The following is a 15,065-nucleotide window of genomic DNA, read 5'->3' as shown; positions in this document are numbered from 1 at the left end:
CTGCCCAAGGAGCTCAGGGACAGAATTGTGGCAAGGCACAGATCTGGCCAAGGTTACAAAAGAATTTCTGCAGTACTAAAGGTTCCTAAGAGCACAGTGGCCTCCATAATCCTGAAATGGAAGAAGTTTGGGACCACCAGAAGTCTTCCTAGACCTGGCCGTCCAGCCAAACTGAGCAATCGTGGGAGAAGAGCCTTGGTGAGAGAGGTAAAGAAGAACCCCAAGATCACTGTGGCTGAGCTCCAGAGATGCAGTAGGGAGATGGGAGAAAGTTCCACAAAGTCAACTATCACTGCAGCCCTCCACCCGTCGGGCCTTTATGGCAGAGTGGCCCGACGGAAGCCTCTCCTCAGTGCAAGTCATATGAAAGCCAGCATAGAGTTTGCTCAAAAACACACGAAGGACTCCCAGACTATGAGAAATAAGATTCTCTGGTCTGATGAGACGAAGATAGAACTTTTTGGTGAGAATCTAAGCGGTATGTGTGGAGAAAACCAGGCACTGCTCATCACCTGCCCAATACAATCCCAACAGTGAAACATGGTAGTGGCAGCATCATGCTATGGGGGTGTTTTTCAGCTGCAGGGACAGGACGACTGGTTGCAATTGAAGGAAACATGAATGTGGCCAAGTACAGAGATATCCTGGATGAAAACTTCTTCCAGAGTGCTCTGGACCTCAGACTTGGCCGAAGGTTCACCTTCCAACAAGACAATGACCCTAAGCACACAGCTAAAATACTAAAGGAGTGGCTTCAGAACAAATCTGTGACCATTCTTGACTGGCCCAGCCAGAGCCCTGACCTAAACCCAATTGAGCATCTCTGGAGAGACCTGAAAATGGCTGTCCACCAATGTTCACCATCCAACCTGACGGAATGGGAGAGGATCTGCAAGGAAGAATGGCAGAGGATCCCCAAATCCAGGTGTGAAAAACTTGTTGCATCATTCCCAAGAAGACTCATGGCTGTACTAGCTCAAAATGGTGCTTCTACTCAACACTGAGCAAAGAGTCTGAATACTTATGACCATGTGATATTTCAGTTTTTCTTTTTTAATAAATTAGCAAAAATTTCTACATTTCTGTTTTTTTTTCAGTCAAGATGGGGTGCAGAGTGTACTTTAATGAGAAAAAAATGAACTTTTTAGAATTTACCAAATGGCTGCAATGAAACAAAGAGTGAAAAATTTAAAAGGGTCTGAATACTTTCCGTACCCACTGTATGTAAGGGGGTGATGTTGCATTTCATTCCTCTGGCACATGGAATTTGACTGATGCTATGTGCACAGGTCTGCATGTTGGGGGTCTTACACAGTGAAGGGGTGCATCTTGAATCATGGTATGTGTTAAAGAGGCCCACTGAGACTCTTTCGCCCGGGGTCCACAAAAACCTGGAGCCGGCCCTGGGTATGCCATGATGATCAGTCGCCAGGAGCTCGTCTTAAGTGATAGTTGAGTCCAGGCTGTCACAGCCAGGAAAGGTGCCCACACTTCCCTTGGCTGTTTAACCCCCTAACTGCCACAATCAATATCGATCGCAGCATTTAAGAGGCTAGGAGAGGAATGTTCCCATCCAATCGGTGCCCCTGCCATGTAATCGCAAGGGCCCAATAGTCGTTATGGCAACCCAAAGTCATCATGGTGACCTCCGGTCTGCCAACAATGGTGGTCTGTTATACCAGCCAGCAGCATGGTATAAGAGGTGTTCTATCAATGTCACACTGACAGGTATAATGCCTTGCAGTGCTGATGCATTGCAATGCATTATACCAGTGATCAAAGTAATAAAAGTTAAAAATCTCAAAGATGGACTAAGTAAAAAAAAAAAAAAAAAAGTTGTAAAAATATTTTTTTAAAAATCTCAAAATAATGAAAAAAAAATGCCATGCCCATAAATATGTATATTATGTAAAGATAAAAATAAACAATAAAAGTACACATATTTGGTATCACCGCGTCTGGAGCGACCTGATCTATAAAACTGTCACACTAGTTAACCCCTTCAGTGAACACCGTAAAAAAAAATAAATGAAAAACTTGGCAAAAAACTATGGTTTCTCATCATACCGTAAAAAAAAGTGTAAGCAAACACGTTCAGAAAGTCTAATTGTAAATAAAAATGGTATCACTGAAAATGTCATCTTGTCCTGCTAAAAACAAGCCCCTCAGTAGAAAAATAAAAAGGTTATAGGTCTCAGAATTTAGCGATGCAAAAACAATTCTTTTTTCTATAAAATAGTTTTTATTGAGTAAAAGCGGCAAAACATCCCAAAAAAAATATTATAGAAATCTGGTATTGCTGTAATCAAGCTGCCTTATCACTTTTACCACATACAAAAAAAACAATTCCTGAATTGCTGATTTTTGTTAATTTGGCCTCCCAAAAAATCGGAATAGAAAGCGGTAAAAAAAAGTCATGTGTCCGAATACGGTATCAATGAAAACGTCAACTCGTCCCACAAAAAACAAGCCCTCACATATGACTCTAGCGGCAGAAATATAGAAAACTTGTAGCTTTCAAAGTATGGCGATGCAAAAACTTGTTTTTGCAAAAAAAGCATCTTTTAGTGTGTGATAGCAGCCAAACATAAAAAATATATAAATCTGGTATCGCTGTAATTGCACTGACCCGAAGAATAAAGTCGTCTAATCACTTATACCGCACAAGGAATGCCGTAAAAAATAAATAAAACCAATTCTTCAACTGCTGTTGGTTTGTTCATTCTCCTACCAAGGATCGCAGTAAAGATCGTAGTAAAGCTCGACTCACATTTATCCTGCACTCTACACTAAGTGCTTACACCGGGGTTTCCGTGTAAATCTCTAAAATACGTGATTCAGAAGGAACCCCCGCGGAAGATTCCCTCTAATGAGGCAGATGGAGACACTGTGAACGCCGTCTGGCCTATGATCCGGTGGTGTCCGTCTTTTTAAGCATGCATAAAAACGCGGTTGGCCAGTTTTGTGCACCTCTGAAAAGAAGGACAATGCTGAACAAAGGCCAGACAGAGTCCGGAGCAACTCTGCTGCCTCATTATAGTAAATAGATCCCTCATGGGTTTCATCTGAATCATGACATTCGAAGATTTAGATGGAAAATCCTGATGTAAATGGTCAGCATAGAGCACAGGATTGAGGTTCAACTCAATCCACAAAAAAAGCAAGTCCCCACTCAGGTCCATAATCTGTTAATGCAAATATAGGAGTGCCGCCCAAATCCAAATGTCCCCCTCCGTTCTGAGCCCTACAGTGTGCCTAAATCACATTTAGTGTCCACATATTTGGCATTTCTGTAGCAATGAGAGCCCACTTAATTTACAGGTTAAATATCTCCAGAAGCACAAGCTTGGCATAATGTACTGGGCACTACACTGGCAGATTTGCAATTTTCACTTCGCAACATTCACTGCTGCTTGTTTCTGGAAAACACCCATGTAGGCAAAATCTTCACTATACCTGTAGATAAATTCTCAGAGGGGTATAATTTCCAAAATGGGGTCTCTTGAAGGGGAATAGTCCGCAAACTATTCTACGAAATCTTGTTCTCCAAGTGTCAACTTGCAGTCCTTCCCTCTCAAGTCTCGCCGTATGGCTAAGCAGTACTGTACAGCCAGATATAGGCTGTGAGTACTTTACAGTCCCACAAACCCTATTTTTGCATATGGAACTTTATGACCACTGTTATGAGTTATGCACATATATTGATTCTGGTCTAGAGTGTCAAAGCTTTCACTGACTTTCTATCCATCACTGTGGATATTCTATAAGTCAATAACTGATATTTGAGAATTATTGGGTGTTTATTATTTTGTTGTGTCACTTTGTATTTTATACTATATATTAAAAGTTATGTTTTACATGATACTCACCATCGCTGGTACGGTTTTGATTTAAGTGAGGTATCTGGGAGTTGTAGGTACACATCAGGGCTTTGCCATTTTCTATTTGTGTCTTTTTGCTGTTTATTTTTCTAATTCTTTCCTAGAGCAAAAAAAGTTTCTATTTCTATGCTAATTTCTTCATTTTTTTCTTGAAGCCGGTAATCTGCCCATTTTACAAAATTGTCTGCAGCTTCTTTGACATTATCATATGATGTAACATAGCTTTGTAGACAATCCAGCACATCCATCACCATCCAATAAGCTGTTAAAATATCCTTACCAGACATTTACAAATACTTTGGTGTTGGAGTAGTTAGATGAAAAATGGGTAAAAAAATTGGGCTGTAATAATAGTTTTTATAACCAAGCAGAAAATTGCAGTATCCCATTGATTATACACTTGCATCTGAGTATTGCTCGTTTGACGTACGGAAAATTCGGAATCTGGGTTTATAAAGGTTCCAAATACCTTTTTCAAATCAATGTCTATTGACCAGTAACATTTTCAGCTATTGTTGAAAGCCTCTGTTGCAGAAGTCTGTGGCTTATATTCTCCCACAAATCTATGTGGGGGATATATGAATCTTTAATGAACACTGCTACTTCATTGAGCAGCATACCTAATGATGCACTTTGCAAAGTTGTCTCGGTGGTATCTGACAAAGCTAGATTTAGAAAATGTGAATAACGCCATACATGTATTTGACCACAAGAGATAGATGTTAAACTTATAGGAAAGCCATTGTAAAATCTTTGTATATTAGCTCCCCCGTTAGTGAAATTGCTGATATATTTTTCTACATCTTTGTTGCTTGAAGTAATAAATTTCATTAGAACCTGGTACAGTGCTTCATCAGTGGTTAATTTACAGTCTACTGCAAGCAGGCTTTCATCTATTTGGTTAGTGATGTTCCCTATTATATCCATCACTGACCTCGTGATGTAATACTTTGCGACGTGTCAATTTGGATGGAGAACATTCTGACATCCTTTTTCAATGGATGTCTGAAGAAGTTGGTTATAAAAAGCCTGTCTGCAGCCCATCTAGGACTGTGGTAGTGAGACAGGGAAGCAGGGCATGAACTCCACCAACAAAGAACATCATGAGGCTTTGACCAGCCAGCATCATACATAATCCTTCCTTGTTCCTGCGGCGTTGATGTTTGATACTGAACACTGCATGTGTGAGCGTTGTCTGCAAAAAAAATAAAAGGGACCATGGCTGGAAAAATGGGGCCGGTAGCCTACTATGCAGTTTAGCAGCATGGCCCAATGGGAATCGGTCCAGTCAGGCAGATAGCCAGCTCCAACCTTGATCAGTAGTGAGACCACATCTGGATGCTGGGTTCATTCATGGAGATCTCCCCTACAAACAGAGAGTCATAGAATAGAACTGATCCAAAGATAAGCCATAAAAATGGCAGAAGGTCGTAAGCCCAAATATTATAAGAGACTTTAAGAACTTAAGTTAAAAAGTCTAGAGGAAAGAAGAGAAAAGGGGGATATGATCGAAACTATTAAATCTGGTAGAGTTTAAAATAAGGTTCAGGAGGGAAATTTTTAATGAGAAACTTCACAAAATAACAAGAGGCACAATCTGAAAAGAGTTCACAGGTAATGTCAGAACATATTATTCTACCTGAATAGTAGTACATTCTTGGAAAAACTTTCAGCAGATGTGATTAGAAAATCTGCAATACTTGAACTTAAACATACAGTGTATCTGTTCTAAGAAAAAAAGGAAAATACACAGATGTGTCTTTTGTTACCTTTGTTTTTGGCTTTAGATTAGCCAAGAGAAACATATGTCAAGCCAAGGGGAGAGGTAACAAAGTATACATCTGTATGAGGTACAAGGTGACCAGTCTCTAAAAAATCATGATTGCATGATACACTGTCAGATGTTTCTGCTATATTTCTCAGTATGTGGCCACTATAGTGATGTGAATTGCAGTGTGTCGAGAGTTTTGTTAGCATGTTGCATATCGATAATGTATTAAATTTGTATATTGAGAAATTAAAATCCTTTATGTAATTCACAGAAAGGCAAGGGTAGATGCTTCTGTCTAAGGGCACATTAGATGAATCATGCCATCTATCTTCTATGGTTTCATATTCAGTATTTCAATCTATGTTGTTTTTCCATTGAACAGGAACCTGATCAGGTATATGAAGGAATCACCTTTGAAGATTTTTTGAAGGTAACTTTAAAAGAAAATACAGTCTTTCACTTGATACACAGTAATTTTTCTATTATGCAAAAAAAAGTGCAATGAGTGGCAGTAGTGGGAAAGGAACATAGAAACCCAGTGGTTATATTTTGTTGCTGTCAAAACACTGTTAGAACAAGTGAACCTCTGAAAAGCTGGGATTATGTGTTTATATGGAAGGCAAGAGATTCTACTAATGGAAGGCAGCATGAAGACTTGCAAACAGTTTACGCTCTTAGGCTACATGCACATGGTGTCCTTTAGATGCCAGCGCATCCGTCGACTATACCACTGTGAAGCCAGTGGTCATTTTCCTGAAGCAGCCTCACTGGCGGTATTGCCACCGTTCTTGTGGCCACTCTTCCGCCAGCATCTTTTACTCTATAGAGTGAAGTATAGAGTGAAAGGCTTCTTGGTGGACGACGCCTCAAAGATGACCAGGTCACTTCTTTTAACTGCTTCAGGGTTAAGAGGAATTACCCTATACCTCCTAACCAAATATAAGTTACTCAGTTTGTCCCAGTCAGGGGCAATCAAAAGGCAAACCTTGGAGAAAAAATCAAGGAATCTATGAGAAAATATAGAACTGGTAACCATTGTGGAGTGACACAGTGAGGTTCTCCATCGTCATGCGATCATCCGCTTTGTGATCCTCGTGAGTCATTGAAGGTAGTGAGTTAGGTTTCCAAAGAGCAGGAAACCTCCAGTATATCTTATGTGTATGATCAGGTATATACTTTCTTTATCAATGCATGTCTACACATTAAGAGCTATGAAAATCAAACATGGCAAAAACAAATCTAATTGCCCCAGATAGTGGAAGGAAAGTTGTTTACAGCCCCCATTATTTGGCATCTGTAGCATCCATTGACGTTTTTTGAGGTGCCCATAAACATAGGAGCCAAGTAGTCCATTGACTTTGGCACAACTGGCCAACTATTAGTATGTATTGAGTCTTCCCAGCTCTCCCATGATAGAAGATGTCATGGATAGAAGGATCAGGGTTATTAAATTTCAACATGCCTGATTATTTGTTGTCAGGGAAGATAAGCCTCCACTAGATGTGTGTAGGAGGCGTCTATTCCCTTTTTCCCATTAAGAATGTATACATGCTCAACCGAGATGAGCATCCATGTGTACATATGGGTAGATCAAGAAGAATAGCTGTTGGCTGAACAAGTATACGGTCAAGAGGTATTGAAGGTGTATGGCCAGGTTTAATTTCTCTAGGACAACGCTATTTGCTCAGCTGTAAAAATAGATGTGATTGTGATTGGCTGCATCATAGGAATTATGGATTGAAAGTATAAAACATTCTCTGTTATTGAGGGCAAAAATACATTTAACAATATTAACCATAATTTTTCATATTACACTAAGATATTCTGCAGCCTTTGATAGTTCAAAGAGTACATACACTAACACGATCATACATTGCAAAGAAACAAACTAATTAACCATTAAAACAAGAGGATTAAGGGCATTGCTCACAAGATCTTGCACTCTATGAGTCTTTATTAAACAATTGTAAGGAAATGATACTCCATGGAATGTTATCTTATCTTTTTGATACTGCTATCAAGCTACAGTGATTGCTGTTGCCACTGTCTATTCATGAACAGTATGGATATTTGTATTAAGGGCTGTGCTTCCTCCACATATGAATTAAGACACTACACCCAACCAAAGGTGAAGCATAGTATGCACACTAGAACAGATACAGTTAGGTCCATATATATTTGGACAGACATTTTTCTAATTTTGGTTCTAGACATTACCACAATGAATTTTAAACAAAACAATTCAGATGCAGTTGAAGTTCAGACTTTCAGCTTTCATTTGAGGGTATCCACATTAAAATTGGATGAAGGGTTTAGGAGTTTCAGCTCCTTAACATGTGCCACCCTGTTTTTAAAGGGACCAAAAGTAATTGGACAATTGACTCCAAGGCTATTTCATGGACAGGTGTGGGCAATCCCTTCGTTATGTCATTCTCAATTAAGCAGATAAAAGGCCTGGAGTTGATTTGAGGTGTGGTGCTTGCATTTGGAAGGTTTTGCTGTGAAGTAAACATGCGGTCAAAGGAGCTCTCCATGCAGGTGAAACAAGCCATCCTTAAGCTGCAAAAACAGAAAAAACCCATCCGAGAAATTGCTACAATATTAGGAGTGGCAAAATCTACAGTTTGGTACATCCTGAGAAAGAAAGAAAGCACTGGTGAACTCATCAATGCAAAAAGACCTGGGCGCCCACGGAAGACAACAGTGGTGGATGAACGCAGAATAATCTCCATGGTGAAGAGAAACCCCTTCACAACAGCCAACCAAGTGAACAACACTCTCCAGGAGGTAGGCGTATCAATATCCAAATCTACCATAAAGAGAAGACTGCATGAAAGTAAATACAGAGGGTTCACTGCACGGTGCAAGCCACTCATAAGCATCAAGAATAAAAAGGCTAGACTGGACTTGGCTAAAAAACATCTAAAAAAGCCAGCACAGTTCTGGAAGAACATTCTTTGGACAGATGAAACCAAGATCAACCTCTACCAGAATGATGGAAAGAGAAAAGTATGGCGAAGGCGTGGTACAGCTCATGATCCAAAGCATACCACATCATCTGTAAAACACGGCGGAGGCAGTGTGATGGCTTGGGCATGCATGGCTGCCAGTGGCACTGGGTCACTAGTGTTTATTGATGATGTGAGACAGGACAGAAGCAGCCGAATGAATTCTGATGTATTCAGAGCCATACTGTGTGCTCAGATCCAGCCAAATGCAGCCAAACTGATTGGTCGTCGTTTCATACTACAGATAGACAATGACCCAAAATATAAATCCAAAGCAAGCCAGGAGTTTATTAAAGCAAAGAAGTGGAATATTCTTGAATGGCCAAGTCAGTCACCTGATCTCAACCCAATTGAGCATGCATTTCACTTGTTAAAGACTAAACTTCAGACAGAAAGGCCCACAAACAAACAGCAACTGAAAACCACCGCAGTGAAGGCCTGGCAAAGCATCAAAAAGGAGGAAACACAGCATCTGGTGATGTCCATGAGTTCAAGACTTCAGGCATTCATTGCCAACAAAGGGTTTTCAACCAAGTACTAGAAATGAACATTTTATTTACAATTATTTAATCTGTCCAATTATTTTTGGTCCCTTTAAAAACAGGGTGGCACATGTTAAGGAGCTGAAACTCCTAAACCCTTCATCCAATTTTAATGTGGATACCCTCAAATGAAAGCTGAAAGTATGAACTTCAACTGCATCTGAATTGTTTTGTTTAAAATTCATTGTGGTAATGTCTAGAACCAAAATTAGAAAAATGTTGTCTCTGTCCAAATATATATGGACCTAACTGTATACTCATTTACTCTCTGGACAAAAGTACTGAGACACAACTCTTCATTATTGAAGTCAGGTTTTTTATTCAGTCTCATTGCCAAAAGTGTATAAAGTCCAACCCCCGCCATGCAGTCTACCTTTCATAACATTTCTGAAAAAATGGGTCATTCTAAGTAGTACGCAAGTGGAGCTTCGTGCCGTTTGCATGGCAGAGCAGTAGCATACAGCCTAACATAAACTAGCACAATGCTAAGCAATGGATGGACTGGTTTAAAGCTTATCTCCATTGGATTCTGGAGCAGTGGAAACATATTCTGTGGAGTGACAAATCACTCTTCTCCAGCCGGCAGTCTGATATAAAGGTCTGGGTTCTCTAAATGCCAGGAGAACATTACCTGCCTGACTGCAGGTAATAATGCTCTCGGGTTGATTTTCAGGGATTGTAATAGATTCCTTATTTCCAGTGCCGGGAAATCTTAATGCATCAGCATACCAAGGCATTTTAGACAATTGTATGCTTACAACATTGTGGAAAAAGTTGGGGAAGGCCCTTTCTTATTCTAGCAGGTCTGTGCCCAGTGAACAAAGAAAGATCCATAAAGGAAGGTTGGAAAAGATTGGTGTGGAAGAACCTAATTTGCCGCTTAGAGCCCTGAACTCAAATTCATCAAACACCTTTGGTATGAAGTAGAACAGAGATTCCAGCCAGGCCCTCTCCTCCAACACCAATACCCGACCTCACAAATGGTCTTCTGGATGAATGGGCCAAATTCCCACAAAGTCTTCTCAGAAGAATGGAAGTTGTTTATACTACAACGTGGGGACCAACTCTATAATACTCCAATGCCTATGGATTAAGAATGGGATGTCATTAAAGCTCCTGTAGGTGTAATGTGTAGCTGTCCCAATACTTTTGTCCATACAGCTTATTAGACTCACTGTAAAGATTTTTACTTTTTTTTCTGATCATTTTACTTCCATATTACTATATACAGTGGGGCAAAAAAGTATTTAGTCAGCCACCAATTGTGCAAGTTCTCCCACTTAAAAAGATGAGAGAGGCCTGTAATTGGCATCATAGGTAGACCTCAACTATGAGAGACAAAATGAGAAAACAAATCCTGAAAATCACATTGTCTGATTTGGAAATAATTTTTTTTCAAATTTTGGTGGAAAATAAGTATTTGGTCACTTACAAACAAGCAAGATTTCTGGCTCTCACAGACCTGTAACTTCTTCTTTAAGAGGCTCCTCTGTCCTCCACTCATTACCTGTAGTACTGGCACCTGTTTGAACTTGTTATCAGTATAAAAGACACTGCAACCTCAAACAGTCACACTTCAAACTCCACTATGATGAAGACCAAAGAGTTGTCGAAAGACACCAGAAACAAAATTGTAGCCCTGTACCAGACTGGGAAGACTGAATCTGCAATAGGCAAGCAGCTTGGTGTGAAGAAATCAACTGTGGGAGCAATAATTAGAAAATGAAAGACATACAAGACCACAGATAATCTCCCTCGATCTGGGGCTCCACACAAGATCTCACCCTGCGGGATCAAAATGATCACAAGAACGGTGAGCAAAAATCCCAGAACCACACGGGGGGGACCTAGTGAATGACCTGCAGAGAGCTGGGACCAACGTTACACAGGCTACCATCAGTAACACACTATGCCGCCAGGGACTCAGATCCTGCAGTGCCAGACGTGTCCCCCTGCTTAAGCCATGACATGTCCGGGCCCGTCTGAAGTTTGCTAGGAGAATGTCATATGGTCGGATGAAACCAAAGTTGAACTGTTTGATAGAAACACAACTCGGCGTGTTTGGAGGAGAAAGAATGCGGAGTTGCATCCAAAGAACACCATACCTACTGTGAAGCATGGGGGTGGCAACATCATGCTTTGGGGCTGTTTCTCTGCCAAGGGACCAGGACGACTGATCCTTGTACATGAAAGAATGAATGGGGCCATGTATCGTGAGATTTTGAGTGCAAACCTCCTTCCATCAGCAAGGGCATTGAAGATGAAACTTGGCTGGGTCTTTCAGCATGACAATGATCCCAAGCACACTGCCAGGGCAACGAAGGAGTGGCTTCGTAAGAACCATTTCAAGGTCCTGGAGTGGCCTAGCCTGTGTCCAGATCTAAACCCTATAGAAAACCTTTGGAGGGAGTTGAAAGTCAGTGTTGACCAGCGACAGCCCCAAAACATCACTGCTCTAGAGGAGATCTGCATTAAGGAATGGGCCAACATACTAGCAACAGTATGTGCCAACCTTGTGAAGACTTACAGAAAACGTTTGACCTCTGTCATTGCCAACAAAGGATATATATCAAAGTATTGAGATGAATTTTTGTAATTGACCAAATACTTATTTTCCACCAAAATTTGAAAAAAATTTCTTTCCAAATCAGACAATGTGATTTTCAGGATTTGATTTCTCATTTTGTCTCTCATAGTTGAGGTCTACCTATGATGTCAATTACAGGCCTCTCTCGTCTTTTTAAGTGGGAGGACTTGCACAATTGGTGGGTGACTAAATACTTTTTTTCTCCACTGTACTGTTAAACAATGTTGAGATGATTACACAATATTGCAACAAAAAATGCTATTCTAGAGGAGTAATCTTTTTGCAGAAGACCTTGATACAAATGATATTTGTCACACAAATATTTGATCTAGGTCAGAGATGGTATTCCCAAAGATTACAATTTGACTGTGATCCTGAATTTATAGGTGCAGTACCTTTTCATGCTAAGTCAGCCCTTTGTATCTCAAAAGTAGCTGACAGCTGCTATAGTTATTTTAGCTCTCAATAGCTCCTTCTACAGTCAAGTGATGACATCAGGGTTATGCAGTACATACAGTGTGTGCAGCCCTTGCAGTAGATAATGAAGGCTTCTGCTGCTTCTTCTTTAAAGGCAGTTTTCTACAGTAGATTACATTGCATATAAGAGACTGAACTAATGAATTTCCTAGGTCACAATTTCTGACTGGGTGATTGTTCAGCTGGCCATACACATGCGATAGCTGTGGACCGAACAGCCTTCTCTCCCAGCCCACCATGCACCTAAACATTAGGCTCAGCCAAATACTCATGTGTCTTCAGTGGAGAAAAAGGATAAAGCCGGCCCTGACCGCTCTGGCACCAGGTTATTACCCAACAAACAAAAGAGTGTTTAAATTCATACTGCCTGATCCTTTTCTTCCCTCACATTATCTTTTGGGGATGAGATAGGAGGTTCTCATACACATTGGATTGACAGCTAATTCCGCTAATATTGGCCAACATTAACCTAATGTATATGGGAGTCTTTAGAGAGACATCAGTGTAAACTCTAAAATAAGCAATGGGTCCTCTGCCGTCTATGTCCATCACTGGGTTCCTTTTTCTTAAGGCCCACATTCACTTTAATTAAGGTGGGCAAAACCTGCTAATATAGGCTGGATCAGCCATCAATCTATTGTGTATGAGGGCCATCCAACGCTCCCCAATAAGATATAGGTTAAGTAGTTAGAATTTATATGCCCTTTTGTTCTCTGAGAGTTCAGCGTCTGGGGGAGTGAAGAACCAGTTATTGGTCAAACAAGCTATTGCATGTTATGGCCACCTTTTAGGTGTTCCTTGAAGTAAATCACCAAATTATAAAAAAATGGAAACATTTTAAAAACATCTCGATTTATTCAGTATTGAGTAGGAGCACCATGCGTAGAAATACAAACATTTACACCTGGAGGCCACATTAGCAACGCTATGAAGAGGACTTCACAAGGAAACATCACACCGGTCCTACTTCTGAGATTAGGTTGTGGGGTGACATAATTTACGGTAGCCGGACCCCTCTAGTCTTCATTCCAGGTGCACTAACAGCTCGGCATTACATTGATTTGATGGTGGGACCAGTAGTATGGCCATTTCTCCAATGTGTCCCAGGAGATTTTTTCACGACAACTAGAGGCCGCATGTATCTTGTGCTACTGTAAGCAGCCTGTGTTGCCTAAACGTGCCTGCGGCATCTTTGGACTTATCTCCCATTGAGCACATCTGGGACATCATTGGTCGATAGTTGTAAAGGGAGCTGCCAGCAGAGGATCTTTATCGTTTGTGTGTCCAAGTGCATTCACTGTGGCACATTCCTTAGACAACAGTAACCTCATTTATAGCATGCCAAGGCATGTAAGTGCGGCTAGTGCTCATACTCAATACTGAATAAATTGAGATCTTATGAATATTTTGTTTCCTTTTATTTTTTATTTGCATATCACTAATATCCATCCAGTGATTTCCATAGTTCCACAACTTTTCCTTTTTGGAGTTGCAATTTGAATGTTGAGAAGCATAGATATAGGAGAAATAACAGAGAAATGGCACAACGCAGAGATTTGAATTACTATTTTATATTATTGGGAACTCAAGTTTATGGTGTCTATGGATAACTAACACCTCTCTAATATAAAGCACATGTTTCTTGGATGTATTGAAGTTAATTACTAGATTTATATTTCTATAATTTTTCTTTTCTAGATCTGGGAGGGAATTGATATCGAAACCAAAATGTACGTCAGATTCCTGAACATGGACACTATACCTTCCTGCCACTGAGTCACCTGCTGCTGGTGAACAGTCCCCAACTTGTCATGGTGGAGATTATATCATGATGCAAACAGTTTAACAGTGATAATGGGGTCTTAGACTGTAATGTTATGGGTATATCATAGAAGGAATTCATCAATTTATATTGAAGATTTAATTTTTAATAGTTCGGAACATTTTTCCCTTTATACTGTAATGTAACTAGTTCATGAGTTATCTTTTCTGTGTGAAGTAATTTAAATGGATTGTCTGAAGATGACAACTCCATCCGTATGCCCTATTACGGCATATGGACCCCATAAGCATGTATGGGTGGCTCTGTCCCTCATTCAGGTCCTTCTCTATGAGCCATAACAGAATAAGGGCATCCATGCAACCAGATACAGGCAGCTTTCCCACATATACTTTTAACTATAGAAATAAATGGATATTAAAATACTTCACACAAGATCTGAACTCTAGAACTTTGTTTTTGCTTTGTCAGGCTAGATGTAGATTAGCCAGTTATCGGGGAGAGGTTTGGCATGACGGTAGGGGTTCTTTCTTGGACCGAGATTGTGTTTTTCTATGCAAGTCTATGCTTAAAAAGATTCTAAGGAATATTGTATGTTAAGCATTCACTAAAGCTATATTAGCTGAAAGACTACTGATTGATATGGTAACAGTGCTAGAAGCAGTGGTTTGTGGTATATAGTAAGTGTAAAAGAATGTAATGTAAAAGATCTACATAAAACCATAGACGAATGAGGAATCAGCCTAAAATCCTCAAATGCACAGCTGCTAATAAATGCTTTGGTGTAACCAGTAACGTGACTAGGATTATTTAGTATCTATAGATTTAACAACAAAGAACCCACCACAGAGTATATGTGACCCCGGCTTTCACTTTTAACAGCCACGCGGCCCTCATTTGGCATAGTCTGTCCAGTAGGTGGCTGTGGGATGTTAAACCAAAAAACCAAGGTGTAAATCTAGTAATAGGTCCAGGTACCACAAATGTCATCTCAAGACTTGATCCTACTTCTTCAAGAG

At 40.2% G+C, this 15,065-nt stretch overlaps 1 protein-coding gene across 2 annotated transcripts in view; it reads left to right on the top strand.

Annotated features, from left to right (window-relative positions):
* TESC (tescalcin) overlaps positions 1 to 14,811 on the top strand; it is a 130,096-nt gene extending 115,285 nt beyond the window's left edge. The window contains exons 7-8 of one of the 2 annotated variants that reach the window (XM_073676369.1): positions 6,035 to 6,082; positions 13,965 to 14,811. In XM_073676369.1, coding sequence (XP_073532470.1) covers positions 6,035 to 6,082; positions 13,965 to 14,042 — 126 coding nt within the window. In that variant the 3' untranslated portion in view covers positions 14,043 to 14,811. The remainder of the gene's footprint in view (positions 1 to 6,034; positions 6,083 to 13,964) is intronic. The other variant, XM_073676368.1, reaches the window with a different exon arrangement.
* Positions 14,812 to 15,065: the final 254 nt, after the last annotated feature.

Source organism: Phyllobates terribilis, unplaced genomic scaffold, assembly GCF_046119375.1.
Source record: "Phyllobates terribilis strain yellow unplaced genomic scaffold, ASM4611937v1 Scaffold_1__5_contigs__length_1240528914, whole genome shotgun sequence".
In the NCBI taxonomy this organism is placed as follows: domain Eukaryota; kingdom Metazoa; phylum Chordata; class Amphibia; order Anura; family Dendrobatidae; genus Phyllobates; species Phyllobates terribilis.
This window is presented reverse-complemented; position numbering and strand designations above follow the sequence as displayed.